Source organism: Copidosoma floridanum, unplaced genomic scaffold, assembly GCF_036245765.1.
Source record: "Copidosoma floridanum isolate Cflo_tuat_1 unplaced genomic scaffold, Cflo_Japanese_pri ptg000027l, whole genome shotgun sequence".
Lineage (NCBI taxonomy): Eukaryota > Metazoa > Arthropoda > Insecta > Hymenoptera > Encyrtidae > Copidosoma > Copidosoma floridanum.
This window is the reverse complement of record NW_028321904.1, coordinates 15,230,199-15,248,500: the sequence shown is the minus strand read 5'-3', so window position 1 is coordinate 15,248,500 and position 18,302 is coordinate 15,230,199. Positions and strand designations below refer to the sequence as shown.

At 33.8% G+C, this 18,302-nt stretch overlaps 1 protein-coding gene across 1 annotated transcript in view; it reads left to right on the top strand.

Annotated features, from left to right (window-relative positions):
* Window positions 1-554: 554 nt before the first annotated feature.
* Window positions 555-18,302, top strand: part of Miro (mitochondrial Rho GTPase) — a 360,966-nt gene continuing 343,218 nt past the window's right edge. The window contains exons 1-2 of the mRNA XM_089595677.1: window positions 555-1,058; window positions 1,142-1,398. Of these exons, the coding sequence (XP_089451803.1) occupies window positions 839-1,058; window positions 1,142-1,398 (477 nt within the window). The 5' untranslated portion in view covers window positions 555-838. The remainder of the gene's footprint in view (window positions 1,059-1,141; window positions 1,399-18,302) is intronic.

Genomic DNA, 18,302 nt, shown 5'->3' with positions numbered 1-18,302 from the left:
GTTCGAAAGAGACAAACCCACGTTTGATGTGGTGTCTCTTTCTACTTGTGCTTTAGCGCTATACATCAGAACTAGCAGTCTATTTTTTATATGGCTATGTGCTTTACGTTTTCACAGACATAAATGTACCAACCAATGTTATTCTTATTACGTTTGTTTAAGCCGCTTTCGGTTTGGTTCGGTTCGCTTAACAAAATATACCTATATGTACAGAACCAGTTTGGTTCCCTATATATAGGTATACTTTGTAAAGAGGACCGAATCGAGCCAAAAGTGGCTCGAACACGAACAATCTATTAGAACAAGAGCTGAGGCTAAAGAATGGTCAAAATTTTAACTAGCCGCCACGTTTATCAGGATTAAGGACCCTCATGTTTCGTCGAGATGTATAAGTCTGTTCAGTCTGTTCACTCACTTTGAGTTTAGCGGAACAGTGGAACCCCCTTTTCAATATGAACGTTCACAATGAATAAGCAAAAAATGTGTATGTGAATAGCTCCATTATCTCTATGGCCTATGCAGATGCTTGTGTTTTTCACTGCGTAGGCCTTTATGGCTGAGTATTTTCTTAAATGGGGATGTAATAAGTAAACTGTTTGCATTGAAGTATCAATGTATTTTTACATCTTTGAGTCAGTCTAAACACACCCTCGATTAGTTTATTTATCTATCGGTCCGGGTCGTGGTAGCCAGCCTCTCTTTTTTAAATTTTCGTAGTTAATTGTTTCGTTCAGTTTTTACTTTTTACTTAAAAACAAGAATGAAATTAATAATCTATGTTTACAAAAGTAGCGACTTAATTTAAGATAATTTGTATCGTGAGTCGTGATTGTGAGAAATGGTAGTATCCAACACTGGCATCCATTGCTCCCAGCCTACTATTAGAAAAAATGTTAGGATTCTACTATTGGGCGATCATGGGGTAGGAAAGACTTCTTTAATTCTTTCTCTTGTTAGTGATGAGTATGCTGAAGATGTACCTAGTAAAGCAGAAGAGATAACCATTCCTGCTGATGTTACTCCTGAACAAGTACCAACCCGAATTGTAGATTATTCGGGTAAGTTTTTATAATCATTGCATGTATAATAAAAGTTAAAGTTCCAAGCAACTTTCAACAGATTCACTTTCTATAACTTTTAGCCTTAGATCAAACAGAAGACCAACTTTATAATGAAATTATCAAAGCAAATGTCATTTGTGTTGTTTACTCTGTAAGGGACAGAGAAACATTAGATAATGTCAAATCCTACTGGCTACCTCTTATTCGCAAGAATGCTTCTAGTAGCAGATGTCCAGTTGTTCTTGTTGGAAATAAAATTGATGTTATCGATTATTCAACAATAGAGGATGTTTATCCAATAATGAAAGAGTTTTCAGAAATAGAAAGTTGTATTGAGGTAAAAGCTCACGATAAGTATCTAGCTGCACGATTTGAAGCCAATAAGAATACTAACCATACTAAGAACTTGCAAAACGTTATATTTTCAAAACTTTAATGGGAAAATAAAACGTGACGGAGTTTCATAAGTTGGTGCATTCTGTACATTTTATTATTTATTTACACCTTGAAAATATGTGTAAAAACCCAAGTGAAAAATTTCTTTTGTGATCAAGTTACTATATAAAGTAATAACTAAGAATAATTTGTTATTTAGTTTAGATTTGAGACTATAATAATTTTTTTTTACTATCAAAATTTTTTTAGTCATTAATTTCATTACAGAAACATTGAAAAAAGTAGTAACTAAAAAAATGAACTAAAATACCTACTAATCCAATAAAATTATTTCTGCTCAAAAAGTTTTAAGTACTAATATTTAACAGAAAATATGTAAGAAACAATTTGGTGATACAGCATTGCATAGTAGCACGTATTTTTATCTGATTTTTTTACTTTTGTTCTGTTATTGGAGGTGTAAACCGACTCCTAGCGCCCCTAGCGTATTTAATCTGAACTCGAGTTGGGTCAAGCTGCCAATGATTTAAATTTAAAGGCAATCGTGTAGGTAAGTAATTTGATGCCAAAAAGTGTGTGCTGCATATTGCAGACTTGGATCCAATCTGCTTGGTTATATTACACCTTCGTATCCACTAATTTTTACGATCAACAGATTTTGGAAATTCATGTAAGATTATTCCTACTTCGGGATTTTTTCTTTAAAAACAGTTGAGAACACAACATTTACAAACACTGGTCATTATTAAATCAGTCTTATAACATTACTTAACCGAAGAACAATAAAAACTAAACATTAAGTTAAACTTAGACAGTTTTCATATGTTTAAATCATTGGCAGCTGGACCCAACACGAGTTCAGATAAAATACGCTAGGGGTGCTACGAGTCGGTTTACACCTCCAATAAGAATCCAGTATGATACATTAGAGTACTTGAACCATCGTATGAACATTAACTTTTATTCCCTGTCATTTTTCCCGATCGGAACAGAATTCCGTTTAATCCGCGTTTAATAAATGAAAAAACATGATTTCCATTAACTGTGTATTTAACCTATAACTAATAAGGGAGACCGGGGTAATCGTGGCCACCTGGGTAAACAGGCCACTGGATATATTCAACCATTTAATTGAGATAAAAATGTAATATATTTTTTTTTTTATTGAAATATATCTCTACTTACATGCCGTCAATAAAATAAAACCATAGAATTACTTTTTGTTAAATTTTTAAATAATTAAATTTGATAGTTAAAAAATTTGGAGGAACAGCTACATTATTAAACTTGCCTGAAGCGGAAAATACATCAAATCGATTCAAAATTGATACAAATTGAAAGTTTGAACCTCAATCTACAATCTGCTTTTTTTTATTTTACCAAATATTATTTAGAAATATAATTATAAGCAATTTAAAATAGTCCTATTTTGGGGTGTGGTGGCCATCTCTCCGGGGTACAGTGGCCATCGAGTTTGTTGTTTACGTCAATACTGAGTCAGTCTGCTAATCTGCGGATCCTAACCTAAACTTTTTAATCGTACTTATAGCCAAAACAAAACAAACAGTGTCAGGTGAAAGTTATGTAGTACTTAAGTAATTAGTCATATTTTAAGTCAATTCGGTATTAAAGGTGCAATAAAAATAAGTCATGGTGCGTAAGTATAAGAGAAAAACTGTGGATAAAGGCTGGAATGAATTCCAATTGCAGTTACGATATACCGAAAAATATATATTTCTCTTTATTCTATGTGTATACTGACAGAAAAATATTTATGTCGATATACATATTTATTTATCAATCTGTTATGTGAGTAATTATTAATTTACATAAATTTTCAATTTTTAGACGTAAGTTTAGTAGCAACATTTAAAATAACAACCTTTTAAATCGATGGCCACTGTACCCCGGGGTATGGCCACCTCTACCCCGGCCCTGGGTAAAATGGCCAGTTTGAGACGCATTCACTTTTTCATATTTAAACTACATCTATTATAAATAAATAACTCAACAAATTGGATACTATTTCTACACATCCGGCCCCTTTTATTTGCGTTTTTTAAATTATTCTACAATCAAGTAGTCGTTCATAACAACGTGATAAAGTTAGGGTGGCCAGACTACCCCGGTCTCCCTTATGTATATGTATAACTTTGTTTTTGAGTATTCTACCTTATTAAAACCCTAAGGGATTTGGGATACAATTCACCTAGCGATGAATGTACACTGGTAGTAGTGTAACACTTTACTGTTGTCTGCTTTGTTTGGTATAACTTTGAGACCAACATCAGTGCCATTTAACGGGACTCGTACTTCCGGATTCGTGTATTACTTACATCTATGTATCCGCATGCGCCTCGCTCGCTTTGCTCGCTCGAAAAAAAAAGTAAACTTGGACCCTATAAGTACCGGACAGTGGAGTAGTCCATCGCGCATGTGTATCCACTATATCCACGTAATTACGTTGATATACGGTGCGAATAGATACTACGTAAAAAAATATATACGTTGTTAAGAAACAATGCGTGGATGTTGTTAATATACGAAGATTATTTCATGGATCGCTGAATATGAACAAACATACTTTAGGATTTAATGAAGAGATGGAGAATATAGTTTGTCTTCATGGGAAACTTCCTGAGTTTCATCGTGCAATTTGTTTGCCGGACCTGAAGTACCAGTATCCGTTGTATCATTTGGATGTTGTGGTGGTACGTTGAATTCATTCAGAGAGTCCAATGGTATAAAAGTAGACTCTTGTTGTGACTATATATGAGTCTCGTTAAATATGACATCTCTGACAATGATTACCTTTTTTAAAGTCTGATCCCATAGACGATAGCCCTTGGTGACAGAAGTACAGCCTAAAAATATACACGGCTTAGATTTCGGATCTAATTTACTTCTTTGTTGTACTGGCACCAATGCCATAGTTTTGCATCCAAATATCCTTGTATGAGATAGATCGGGCTTTTTATTAGACCAAACTTCTTCTGGTGTCTTACCATCAAGTACCATTCGAAGTAATTGATTCATGATATATGCTGCAGTTGCAGCAGCCTCAGCCCAAAATTTCTTCGGTAACTGAGAGTCGAACAGCATACATCTGTTTTACTCAAGGCGGGAAGGGTTAACACGTTCTGCTCTGCCATTCTGCTGTGGATTGTACGGCACAGTTGTTTGATGACAAATTCCATGTTTAATAAACAAATCCTTTAACTCCTTGTTGACATATTCGGTGCCATTATCTGTACAAAAGGTTTTAATAGAAAGATTTGATTGATTTAACCTAAATTTTATAAAATGTTTAATACATGACACGGTTTTATCTTTAAATGGCAAGAAATAAATAAATAATTTACGGGAATAGTCATCTAGTAGTGTCAAAATATACTTTGCTCCTCCAATTGACACAGCATCCATTTGACAAAGATCAGAATGTTCTAATTCTAATCTGGATGAAGCACGTTTTACATTTGACTCAAAATGTGCTTTTATATGTTTACCAGATACACATGATGGACAATAGTTAATAGTCTGAAGAACATCAAACTTGATTCCTGTGGCAACACCCTTAAGCAATTGCTTTAGGTATTGTGTGTTTAAATGTCCCATACGTTTATGCCACAGCACAATATCTTGAGTCGGTAAGACAGTGAAAGCATCTATTTTTCCTGCTGATGCTTCAAATCTATCTGTAATAGAATTGAATTCCACTTGGTAAATATTATTGTGATTAATCCGACCTTGAAACATGACGCAATTATCCGGATTTAGAACATCCCAATCTGTGTCTCTGAAAATCACTTTATAACCATTCTTAGTTATCAAACCAATAGACAGTAAATTACAGTTAAGCTCAGGCACATATAATACACTAGATAGATTCATATTACATTGAGTTTGTTTATGTTTACACTTGAGGCTAATTTCTCCCTCGGCCTCTACATTCGTTTTTGTCAGCAACTATAACTTCCTTGACTTGTAAATTTCGGAGCGTCTTGAATATTTCTTTGTTGCTACTCATATGTCTAGAAGCACTGGAGTCAAGAATCCATGTGTTTTTTTCTTTTCGGCTATCTGGTGTTGACAAAACTTGAGACAAGAATGCTCAAGTAGCTTCAAGGTCTTCTTGATCTTATAACTATTTGGACTCGGACTCAACTTTGTTTACTTTTGTTGATTTTCCTTTTGCACGACAATTCCTAGAAATGTGGCCCATTTTGTTACAATTGAAACAACGTATTTTTCTGACGTGGAAACTGTCGTTGTTTCTATTTTCAAAATTTTCGTGATGTTTATAGCTTGGTTTGGTGTAAAAACCTTCTGCAGCTTCTGTCGATGTCCCTTTAGATTTGACATGTAACAACTTAGCCTTTACTAGATCAGAAGTCGCTGGTTTTCCCAAACCTTTTAGTGACAAGGTCAATGGTTCGTATTGAGATGGTAAATCGGCAAGCATCAACGCGCCTATTAACTTGGTATCCAAATTCGTGCCAATACATGCTAATTCATCCGTGGCGTCTAGTATTTGGCAAACATAATCTTCAATAGACACACAATTCTCTAAACGCGTGGTAGCAACTTTGCGCAATATTGTTACCTTACGCATAAGTCCGGAGTCATTGTACGCGCTGTCCAAGGCATCCCATGCGTGCTTCGATAAAAAGAGACGTATAATACGGTGTGCTCTGCTCATGACTTGCAGTCCGACTGACTATCGTAGAGAAGCATGAAGTACGTTTAGTTAGTAGCTCGTACTCCCACTCTCAGATCACATACATGTGTGTATATACACGCATACATACACACATTGTTACACTGACATACATCATTAAATTAATTGTAAATTACAACAAATATTAACGTTGATTATCCAGATATTGCAAGTTATGTATCAGAACAGTTCTGATTCTCATAAGACTGCACGTTAAAAGTTCAATAATAAAAATTACAATATCTCACTTTCCAAGCCATAAAGGGTACTTGAAATTTGAATTGAAGGTTTTTCATACACTAATTGATATCTGTTTAAAGTATTGTCAATATATTGACGTTAATTCTCTTATCGAGTAAACTCCCTTAAATATAGTCTTATACCATACTGGAGTATGATCGTCTTTGGTCGAATGGGCTACGTCTTTTGCCCGCGCATAGAATCTGACTCATTTGTAATTGATTCTTGATCATGAAAATTTCTTTATTTTCTGTCATTTATTCTAGTGTCCTTTGTTTATGATAGTCGTTTTATTTATTTTCTGAGTGCTGGCGGTTGGAGGGGATAGGTAAAACGATCTAAATGCCCGTGGTGAGAATTTAGTGAACTCGGGTGCCGAAGCATGCGGACGAGCGACGCTATCAACGTGTGTATACATATATATTTGTCAAGTAAAAACTGTTCTGATCTGCAAGTTTTTCCTCTCAGCTGTGGTCTGTCGTCTGTATATGTTGGCACCTAAGTTTCACTTTTTCGACGCTGTACTGGAGGCGCTGCGTACTATGCATACAGCGAATAAACCATTTTTTCTGAGAACATCACAATTTTTGATAAAAAAGTACTATTTATCCTATAATTTCTATTACTATTTAAATAATTTTATGTTAAATATAAAATAGTTTTTTAGTGCGGTAAGTATAGAATAATTTTTACTCGTAATAAACTTATTTTTCAAATAAAAAAACTTTTATAATGTTCTTATATGCTTATGCAGCAAATAATACGATACTGTTTCCGCACTACCTTGCGGTAAGTATCTCAGTGCCTCATTTTAAAGGAGTATCCCCTTAATTAACTAGATTTGCTGTAGACAACTATAGTACTGGCATAATTTTCAATGCGCTGTGAATATATATGAGTTTTAACCTAGTTTTTTGCTTGTTTTTCCATTTAATAGTAATTTTACATTAACTGAATGGTAATGTAAAGAACACTGATGTGGTCCTTATGTGTATTATTTTTCTTATAAAACAATATGACCTCAATCTTGACGTTATTTATCTGGATATTAACAGATGAAACAGGAAAAAAGTACGTACATCCATTATATGCCATAATAAATTGAAAGATACATTCTCATTATAACTCGCTTCCAAAGCTGTGAATAGTCTTGAAACTTTGACTGGAGCTTTATTTTGCAATAATTAACCTACATTTCAAATATTATCTTGACGTTACTGTACATAAGGAAGAATACTCCCTTGAAGAAAAAATCAAAATCCCTCATCAAAACTTGTGTTACGTCCGAACGTCTATAAGTAAAGGATGGAACTCGTAGATTCGTTCTACAAACAAATAAATTTCATTTTTGTTCGTCAGAAACCAGCCATCGGCCCGAAGGCCTTATTTACTTTTACTTACAGTAAACTTTTCTTTAAAATCGTTGACTCGGCGTTGTGGTGTTAGATTTCACCGAGCGATATGTATCGAGTGGTGTACGTTGAGCTAGCGTAGACTTACTGTTAGAGTTCATGTCCAATGTTATACGGTAGTAGCGTATCTTATTCGTCCTTTTATCTCCCGTCCTTGTAAAAGTCTTTGTCATACAGTGTCTATTTTATTTTTCCTCGATAATTAATTCATTCATTAAAGTAAGAATTATGTGTCAATCAATTAAAATTATTAGATCTTGTAATGTTGCATATAATTTAGTAATTAAAATTTTTTTAAATTAAGAAAATTAATTTAATCAACAACCAAGTTATGTCTCATTTGATGATTTAATAAATTTAGAAAAGCCAGAAATAGTTAATTTTATACATAGTATAAAAAATAAAGTTTTAGATTCGCATTCACAATGTTATACAATTTATAGTTTTCTTAACTTAAATTATTTCTACGCTCGTTGGTTAGCCGCTGCTTGCGCGCACGCAGTCGCAAGATCTTACAAGGTTGACCGCAACGATGTTCCCAATCCTACACAAGAGCACTCGTGGTGATCAAAATAATTAGGCTTCTGCTTTTAAAGTCGGAACCGAAGTCGACGGTCCTTTCTTTCTTTTTTCTCCTTGATTCACTTTTGAGGCGAGTTTACAGTGGCCTGGTTTGCTTGAGCTTTTCTCACACAGCTTAGTCACCGAACTAAGTCTTGCATCCGCTTAAAAGACGCAACAGACCTTACTCTCTAACCTTTATTGTTACTTTGGAGCACTTGATAAAAGAGAAAAGGCGAATATTGTTATGTGCGAGGAGTTTTTATACTCTTGCGTTTAAGGAGAACGCGTCAAGTTGTACTATTTTAAGAACTGCATACAACGCTATGAAGTGTCTTGCCAGAGCGTCTACGATTGTGATAGTTCAGATGTCGGGTATAGCTACTGCTACACAGTATTTTGAAAATAAACATTGTACAGTTAATATATGCTTATTGCCAGATGTTATTGTTGCTAATGGTCTTACAGTATCGATGGCTATTTTTGAGACAACTTCAGCTGGAGTATCAGTTATTATCATAGGTTTTTTTTATTTTGCAAACTGTGAGTTAAAGGATGTTGTTAATCATTATTTTCATCCGAACTGTTTTCCAAAGCATCTTCATGCGTTGATCTGCGAGCGGTGGACTGCAGCTTTGAGTTTTGCTTTATTTTAGCAACCATTTTATCTTCTGATGTATTTGATAAGTCAGTGTCGAACTTGAATCCCACTGATTTTCGAGGTGCAGTGAAGATTTTTTTATTTGTAGATGTCGCAGAAGATGATGGTTGCGCTAAAGGGTTAAATATTTCTTCCAAGTCACTGGCTCTAGTAATAGCTTCTTGATGTGACTTATTTACTGTGACTTATACGTTATCTATTGTGGTTGAAATGTTCAAGAGACTAGGAAGTAAAAATTAATCTCTTTAGGGTATCGGTGCTTGCTGGTTTTCTTTATCTTCCGATGTATCTAGAATTTCTGTATCATCAGATTTCAAGTTGTCCGTAGATCTGTCAGGAGGAGGTGACCTTTGTTTTTCTGGAGCTCGGCACTTGAGTAATCTTTGAGCTATTGATGGTCCAGTGAGTTCTCCTTGCCCTTCTTTCATTCCTGGTGGTATAATGAGAGGAGAATTTCTAGAGCCTTTTTTCTTCTTGTTGCTTGCTTCGCTATAGTAGTGGGTTCGAGCTTACTTGAACTTTGATTCTATAAATCACTGGCCCCAGTAGAATGTGCAATAGATGTGGTTTTGTTTGTCGAAGGATTTTTAAAATGGGTTTTAAGGGTAACATACGGAATTATAATGTTTTATAATTACTAGACTCGCTGTCAGAGCTCGAACTGTAAAAGGGACTACTGTTTCTGTTACTGCTGGATGTTGTAATTTTTCTGACCCTTTTAGGCCTCCCTTTAAAATCTATGTCATCTTTTACGGTAGTTATTTCAGAAGAGTCTGCAGGGTTACGCGATAAAGCGTCAGCATTTAAATTAAAACGTCGAGGTTTGTACTTAAGGAGTAGTTGTACCCGTGGAGTTTTGCTCTTCATCGATTAAGATGATTCATGGGGTCTTTTTCTACTTCGATCCATGTTAAAGGTTCGTGGTTGCCGTAAACTGTAAATTTTCGTCCGTATAAATAGTGTCGAAAATGTTGTACGGTGGCTGTTACTGTTAAACATTTTTTTTTTTAGTAGTGGAGTAATTTCTTTCTCATTTATTAAAAGTGCGAGACATGCAGGCTACAGGGTGGTCTTCTCCTGGTTCTTCTTGACTTCAAAAAGCACCGAAAGCTAAGTTGGATGCATCGGTAGTTGGAATAAATGGTTTGTCGAGATCGACACATGCAAGTACTGAGGCCTCATACAGGGCTGATTTTAATCTTTCAAAGCTCCCTTCCTTAGTCTTAGTCCAATCGAATTTTTGACTGTATCGTAGAAATAGGGTTTAAGGCTCTGCAATTTCAGCATGATCTTTAATCAATCGTTTATAATATTCTGTGAGTCCTAAAAATGACTCCAATTTTCGTACAATTTGTTGGTGTTGGGAAATTTGTAACTGCTTCAAGTTTCTTGGGATCGGATTTTACTCCATAACCACCTATTTTATGTCCTAAATATGTTACTTCAGGAGTTAAAAATTCGCTTTGATCTAGCTGTGATTTCAAACGAGCAACTGATAATCTATCAAATAATTTTCTTACTTTTATTTCATGTTCTTTGAAAGTTTTGGCGTATATTATAATATCTAAAAATATAAATAGTTATGTGCCTTGCAATCCCAATAATACAGAATCCATGAGTCTTTAGAATCTATCTGGTGCATTTGCATAATCCAAATGGCATGCCTGTATACTTATTATGTCCGTACGGAGTACCAAAAGCTGTTTTATGGCGATCTTCTGGAGATACTTTGGTCAAATACTAAAAAAAATTTTGACTCACCAATTCGCTCTAATATCTCTGTAATATGAGGCAATGTGTAAGCATCAGGGATAGTTTTAGCGTTTAATTTTCTATAATCTATTACGAGACGATGTCTCCTTTCTCCGTTGGGTCCTGGCTTTATAGGGACAATCCACAGCGGACTACTGTATGGGCTAGAAGAATAGCTAATGGTTACTTCTTGTAATAACTTATCGATCTGATCTCTCACTTCTTTTGGAAGAGTAGGAGGGTATCTATATTGTTTAGTAAAAACAGGTTTATCACAGTTGTTGGTATATTATGTTGTACATACGACGTACGTGGAGCAGCATCACCTTTGATGTAAAATAGATGTGAATACTCTTTTACTATTCGGTTAAGTTCTTTATAGCTTGTCTTATCATGATGATACTGGCTAAGTTTTTCCGTGATATATTTAATTATTTCCTCTATTGTTATGTGGGGAACATCATCACTAAAATATGAGTCAAGAAAATTTTCTGAACCATCTAGATCAAAAGGTACGAGATTTCGTGGAGGGATCTCGATTTCTACTGGCTCTTCTTTAGTGTTTACAGCCATCGTGAAACAGCGGCCTTTATCGTATGTTACTTCTGCTTTGCCTATGAATATACCTGGAGTTGTTCTTATCAAGCACAAGTATGTTTGCCCGTGGTTGTTAGCTTGTGTTACAGAAATCTCTATTGGAACTCTCATTATGGCTGGTATTTTGTATACATGATTTTGACCAAAGGTTACTCTTGTAGGTTTAAAATGTTGAGAAGTTTGAAAAGATTCCGAGATTTCTTCATTTATGTAAATATTATCTAGAATTTCGTAAAAGTTGATTTCATTACTTACATATTCTGTCGTTGTATCAAGCAATTGAAGTCCATGTTCTTATTGTTACAATTCTTCCTATAAATAGAATAGGACTTACAGGTCTTCTCTTTAGTATCAAGGCTCTTGTGTCATAGTAAAGTCTGGCCCGTTCTTTAGCTAGAAATGAATTGTCTAATATTTCTGTCTTACTGAGGGGTGTTTCTTGTGCTAAGACGTGAAAAACGTAATTTTTATCTAATATGTTTAACGTTACTGTCCCTAATGTTTTGACATTTTGAGAATTTAATTGAATAAGAGCAATTTTTGTATCAGTATTTATAATAACATTTAGTAGTGATAAAGATATTTTAATAGCATTGACGTTTGCTCCTGTATCTGTGATGAAAGTGGCTTCACTTTCATTTAATTGCGAAATTTTAAGTCTTACTGTCGGTGCATTGTCAATGTTTTTTGCGACGGACACTCGGGCGATTGCTCAAATTGGTTTGTCAGTGGACGCTAATTCAGATCTTTGCTCGTCGCTGCATCTGGGTGACGAGAACCGTTCTCGTTCAAAGAATGGCCTGGTTTAGGGAAACTGGGTCTAAAATTTTGCTTATCATTGAAAGAGTTTGACCTTGAGGGAAAGCTTGTGTCGTTTCGCGATTTACGTGGTATCTGAACGTTTTTCCAAGTGCATGGGTAATTTTTCATTGGAGAAGTAGACGAATTACCAAATACACACTGCAGTAAGCTTGTGTGAAAGGGGCAATTCAAATAGGCTAAAAATTGGTTTTGGTGTTGCGTTGGTTGTGTGGCGCCAAAATCTCGATATTTTTTCCACGAATTGTTCAAAGGCTGGTAAGATTGCGTTTTATTTGATTTTTGCAACAATTTTACTGATTGATCATTTGAGTCGTTATTTCGATACTGAAAAGCTGGGTGTAATACTATTCTTTTGTCTGAATTAGACGTAGTCGGTAAAATTTTTGTGTCATTTGGGTTGTAGTAGTAAGAAATACTATCGTGATTGTACATGTTGGGAATCGTTATAGTCAACTTGTTGTATAATGTTTTGATTGGGCTGAAAATATGAAAAATTTCCTTGTCTACTTTGTTGGTGTACTGATAGATTTTGTCTTGCTGTAGGGTGTAACTGCTGAGCAAGGTACACATGGGAGTTCTGATGATACATGGTAGCATAAGTTTTGGGGTATAATATTTTTCCAACTTCTTCTGCTTCTAAAGATACTTGTAAAGCACCGGTAAACGTTTTTGTACGTTTAACATCATGTTAGCCTTGAATCCATCGGGTAGGCCTCGAATGAATGCTTCACGGCCAATCATTTCTAGATATAACTTGGAATCAGGATGTTGGTTTTCAGGAATGTTATTGGAAACGGCCTCTATTTTAGCTGCTTTAGCGCCTTGATTATTGAGTTGGAAGATTCTCTCGTGAAAATCGCGAACAGTTTCTCCCTGTTTAATTTGAGAATTATTAATGTCGGTGATGTATTGAGCGAAATTTTTAGAAGGAGTAAAGTATGTCTTGAAATGGTTTATAAGATCGTCTAATGTATTTATTGTTAATCCGTCTAGACAACTTCTTGCTCTACCCTTTGTGGGAATGTTGGAAATGACTGTTCTTAAAAATATAGGCTCTTCCGCATTTGAAATAAGAGACCTATTATTTTAAACATCTTGCAAAAAATCTCTGAAAGGTGTATTTTGACAACTATATATTGATATGTATAAAGCAGCTTGACTTATACGTAAAGCTTCATTATTAAGGGCTACGTTACGTGACAATTCAAGAAATTCAAGTGATTTTACAGCTTCTCTTGCCCTATGGTATTATTCGAGTAACTGAACCCTTGTGGCTACATCTGCTACCTTGCTCATATCCTTAAGTGTCTGATTCATTATATAAAAAAAGTTTTGAAAATAGATAAAGAAAGACAATAAAAAAATGTAGGAAAACAAGTAAAAATAAAAATTTGATTTGGTTAAAGCATACTCCAAGTAAAACAAACGGCTTAGTTTCCGCCAATTTGTTACGTCCGAACTTCTATAAGTTAAGGGCGAAACTCGTAGATTCGTTGTACAAACAAATAAGTTTAATTTTTTTTCGTCAGGAAGTAACCCTCGGCCAAAAGGTCTTATTTGCTTTTACTTACAGTATACTTTTCTTAGAAATCGTTGACTCGGCGTTGTTGTGTTAGATTTCATCGAACGAAATGTATGGAGTAGTGTACGCTGAGCTGGTGTTGACTTACTGTTAGAGTTCATGTATTATGTTATACGGTAGTAGCGTATCTTATTCGTATTTTTCTCTCACGTCCTTGTAAAGGTCTTCGTCATACAGTGTCTATTATATTTTTCCTCGATATTTCATTTTTTTATTAAAGTAAGAATTGTGTGTCAATCAATTTAAATTATTAGATCTCGCAATGTTTCATATAATTTAGTAATTGAAATGTTTTTGAATTAAGAAAATTAATTTAATCAACAACCAAGTTATGTCTTATTGGATGATTTAATAAATTTAGAAAATCCAGAAATAGTTAATTTTATAAATAGTATAAATAATAAAGTTTCAGATTCGCATCTACAATTTTAAACAATTTATAGTTTCCTTAACTTAACTTCCATGATCGTTGGTTAGCCGCTGCTTGCGTGCACGCAGTTGCAAGATCTTACAAGGTTGACCGCAACGATGCTCTCGTAGTGATGACATTAATATAGCTTCGGCTTTTAACGTTGGAATCTCAGTTGACGGTCCTTTCCTTCTTGTTCTTCCTTGACTAACTTTTTAGGTGAGTTAACAGTGGCCTGGTTTGCTTGAGCTTTTCTCACACAGCTGAGTCACTGAACTAAATCTTACATCCGCTCAAAAGACGCAACAGAACTCACTCTCCAACCTTTATAGTAACTTTGGAGCACTTGATAAAAGAGAAAAGGTGAATATTGTTATGTGCGAGGAGTTTTTATACTCTTGCGTTGAAGGAGGACGCGTCAAGTTGGGGATCCAAACGACCAATCAGTGCTTAACCTAATTACCCTCGACTGACACGAGCATAGTCGTTGTGCAATAATTTTACAGTTATTGATGGTTAAAACTGCTGATCTCTTGGATTTTACATCAAGTACAAGCTGCTGTAGAAATTGTGTAACATATTTCTTGTGTGCATCCGCAGTAAAGAATGTTGAAGTTTTTAATTAATCACATTATTTCATGTACTTGTGCAAGAATTGTGAGAATTGCAGAATCAGGTCTACCTCGATGATTCTAGATCTCTAAGCTATTGCTTCTTATAATTTAAAAACGAAATTCCGTGTTTTGAAGTAATAAATATTAAGTATATAACAGGAGATGTCACACTTGAATAAAAAAACTAGATGATGTGATTAGAATTTAGTTAAATTTGAGACATTATGTTTCGAACTACAATAGGTATCCTTTTTTCTGTATTGTGTCTGTTATTCTAGATAGCTTATTCATTTATTTTTATTGCTCTTTTTAATGTGTTTAGTGAATACAAAAGTGAGCAATAACAGTCGTTACATACATCAGGAAAAATCTGGCAGTAAACATGTCTGCTACCTTTTTTTCTATTGCAGAGCTGTTCGTTTTCATTTTGCGATCTATATACGTTTTTAGCACGGCGCGCATTTTGTCGAAAGGTGCTCGTGCATGCAAATGCAGATAGCTTTTTGTTTTGATGTTTCTTAGTGATTGAGTAGTTGTCAAGAGAGCAATCTTGCTTGCTTGTTGCATTTATGTGTTTTTTAATTATTATCAACTGTATTTGTGTAACACGATTCTCAATGCATGTTCATTGCATATACTGTCGAAACTTATATGTTTAGTGTAGTGTTTCAATAGAGTAAATTACAATACATAGATAATTTTTTACTGCTTTGTAGTTTGTTTTGTACAGTTGATAGTTGCTACAGTGATTTACTGTACTAAATGTTTATCTTGTGTACTTTTCAGTGCTTTTGGTGTTAAGTGATTGTACTCATTTAAGGGAAGTTAAAATTTTGTTAAATTAAGAAGAAAAATAACTCTACGTAAGTATACATATCGATACTTCAATAAATATGTATACATATCTGCATGACATGAGTGGCTGCTTAGTTTGTTGATTGTTGTATTCTCTGGGTGTGCTCGAGAAGCAGTTTTTGTCTTAAAAGTGATATTTATAGTACATTCAAATATAATTTTGGTAGTGTGCATGATCCAATCTTAGCTTAAAGTGTATCAGTTTTTTTTGGTGCATTATTTAGTGAATAGAATACGTTAGCTTGCAGTTTTATGCTGTCAGTGAATACGACTCAGATTCTTAGATCTTTTAAATTTATTTATTGTGGCAAATGACGAAGGTTTTTGCTTACGTAAGATATTTTTTTATACGGTAAATTAAAGGTAGTTATTACAAAAATCCATTTTTTAAACATTTCTCGAATATCATAATTTTTGCACTCCTGTTTTTCTTAATTTTGTATCTGTGCGGTCTTGAAAATCTAAATCTAGTTGACAAATTTTAACACGTAATATCTTAGCGTATACCAGATTAAAAATAACCGTCAAACACTTTTTTAACAAATACGAGTATAATCGTAATCCTTCCAAAAAAAATGTATTTTAAAGTTTTTTGCCGTTATATTCTCTAATTGATCCGTCATGTTTCTTTTGTTAACAGATACAATGTTTTTCCTAACTGTTAAAATATTTTAAATATTTTTAAATGATTCTTAGAATGCTTGTTAACGAAAAGTCTTAGTGTACATTTTAAGTTTAAGTTGCAATAATATAAAATTATTTGACGTAAAATGTATTAATTATTTACAAAATCATAGATGTAGAATCTCTTTACTGTGCCAACAGACTTTGATTCTTAAATTTTTTATGACTTGTACTTGTAGAATACATTCATTGGTTTTTTCTGTGCGACACACTAACTTAAAAAAATGTCTTCCGGTACGGCAAAGTCTTCAAAATAAAAAGCACAGAAAAGCTGTGATATTGACGTGCCAAAAAAGCTAAAAAAATTATGTATTTTCCATCATGCTTGATTAGAAAAAGTCCAGTTCAAATATTAGCTTTCAAAAGACGAATTGAATTTAGAAAAACCTGCCAGTTGCTTCCTTTGTAGCGCGAATATTACACGCTATAACAAACAAGACTTGCTCAAGCATACTGCAACTCAAACGTATAAAGATAACGTCACTGTTGCACAAAAACAAATAACGTGCCTTTTATTTTTCAGGAAGACTTTGATAATTAAGTCGAGGCTTTTAAGTTGACGACTGCTCTCTTTATAGTACAGCATAACCTGCTGGTTCGTCTTGTAGACGATCTCATCCCTTTCATTCAGAAACTCTGCAAAAAACCAGAGATTATTAAAAAAATGGGCATAAAAAAAACCAAGTGTGTTAACTTTTTAATAAACGTACTGAGTGCTTGTGAACTTTAAAATGTTCTCAATATTTTGAGAAAATTTATTTATATTTTGGTGGCTGTCTCTATTCAATTGCGTTGATCGTGTTCGTGATAATTTTCCAGCTTTAAAGTTGTTTTTCTTACTTGAAACACGTGAAAATACTTCAAATAGTAAAAGTGAGCAAAAAAAGAGATATAATCAAAAGATTATATTTATAGTTTGCTAAATGATGACAAAGTGATAGCGTATTTACATTTTTACATGTTAGTGTGCATCATTTTTAAAAATTTAACGCAACTTTTCAAACAAAAAAAAAACCACTATCTATTAAACATGTAGATCGTGTTTACAAATTCTAATGCAGATCAGCTCTTATTTTCTCAATGTAAAAGGCCATAAAAGAGTCGTGGAAGATAATAATTATAATGTTAAAGATGAGGATTTAAAAATTTTGGAGAATGAGATTGTGGGTCATGCATGCGCTTTAATTTTGCTAAGTCTTCTGAAAGCAGATGAGATGAAAATTAAAAAAAAATTGCTTTAATTTTTGACAGCTTTTCAAAAAATACTAAAAAATTTTTTTTAAATGATGACATTTTGAGTTTGCTTCATTTTTTAGAACATGTAAATGCTTCGATCACTGAATTTTGGAATATAAATCCTCATTTATTGCGAGATCTCCAAAAGTTTTTTCCCGTTACTAATATTGATTTCAATGCATTAAGAAAAAAGATAGAATCATTGCCTTTACGTTTTGCTGATAATATGAAAGAGCTGTGTAATTTGCAAGTCAAAGAATTTTGGAATAAAATTAAAAGTATGTGAACTGCAACCAGTGATTTGGAATTAAAACATCTAAAGATTTCAGTTGAAGTAGTTATAACTTTGCCTCGTTTAAATACTGAGCCCGAGAGCATATTTTCTATCGTTATAAATGTTCAGTCTAAAAAACTTAATAAAATGGAGATATAGTTATTACATGCACTTTGTTTAATAAGCTTTTATTTTTTAACTCGTGACAGTACAGATAAAAATTTTAAAATATCTTAAAATTAACTTAATTTGTTTTATTCAAAAATGTATAAACATAATTCCTAAACTACAACAAAAGTTGAGTCTCAGAGTACTTAATGATGTCAAGATTTGCATGACTGCTGTTACTTTTGTAAAGTACTGTAGATATTATTTGCTTTTTACATATTAAAAATTAGTATTATGCACAAGATTGTAGTTGAATATTAA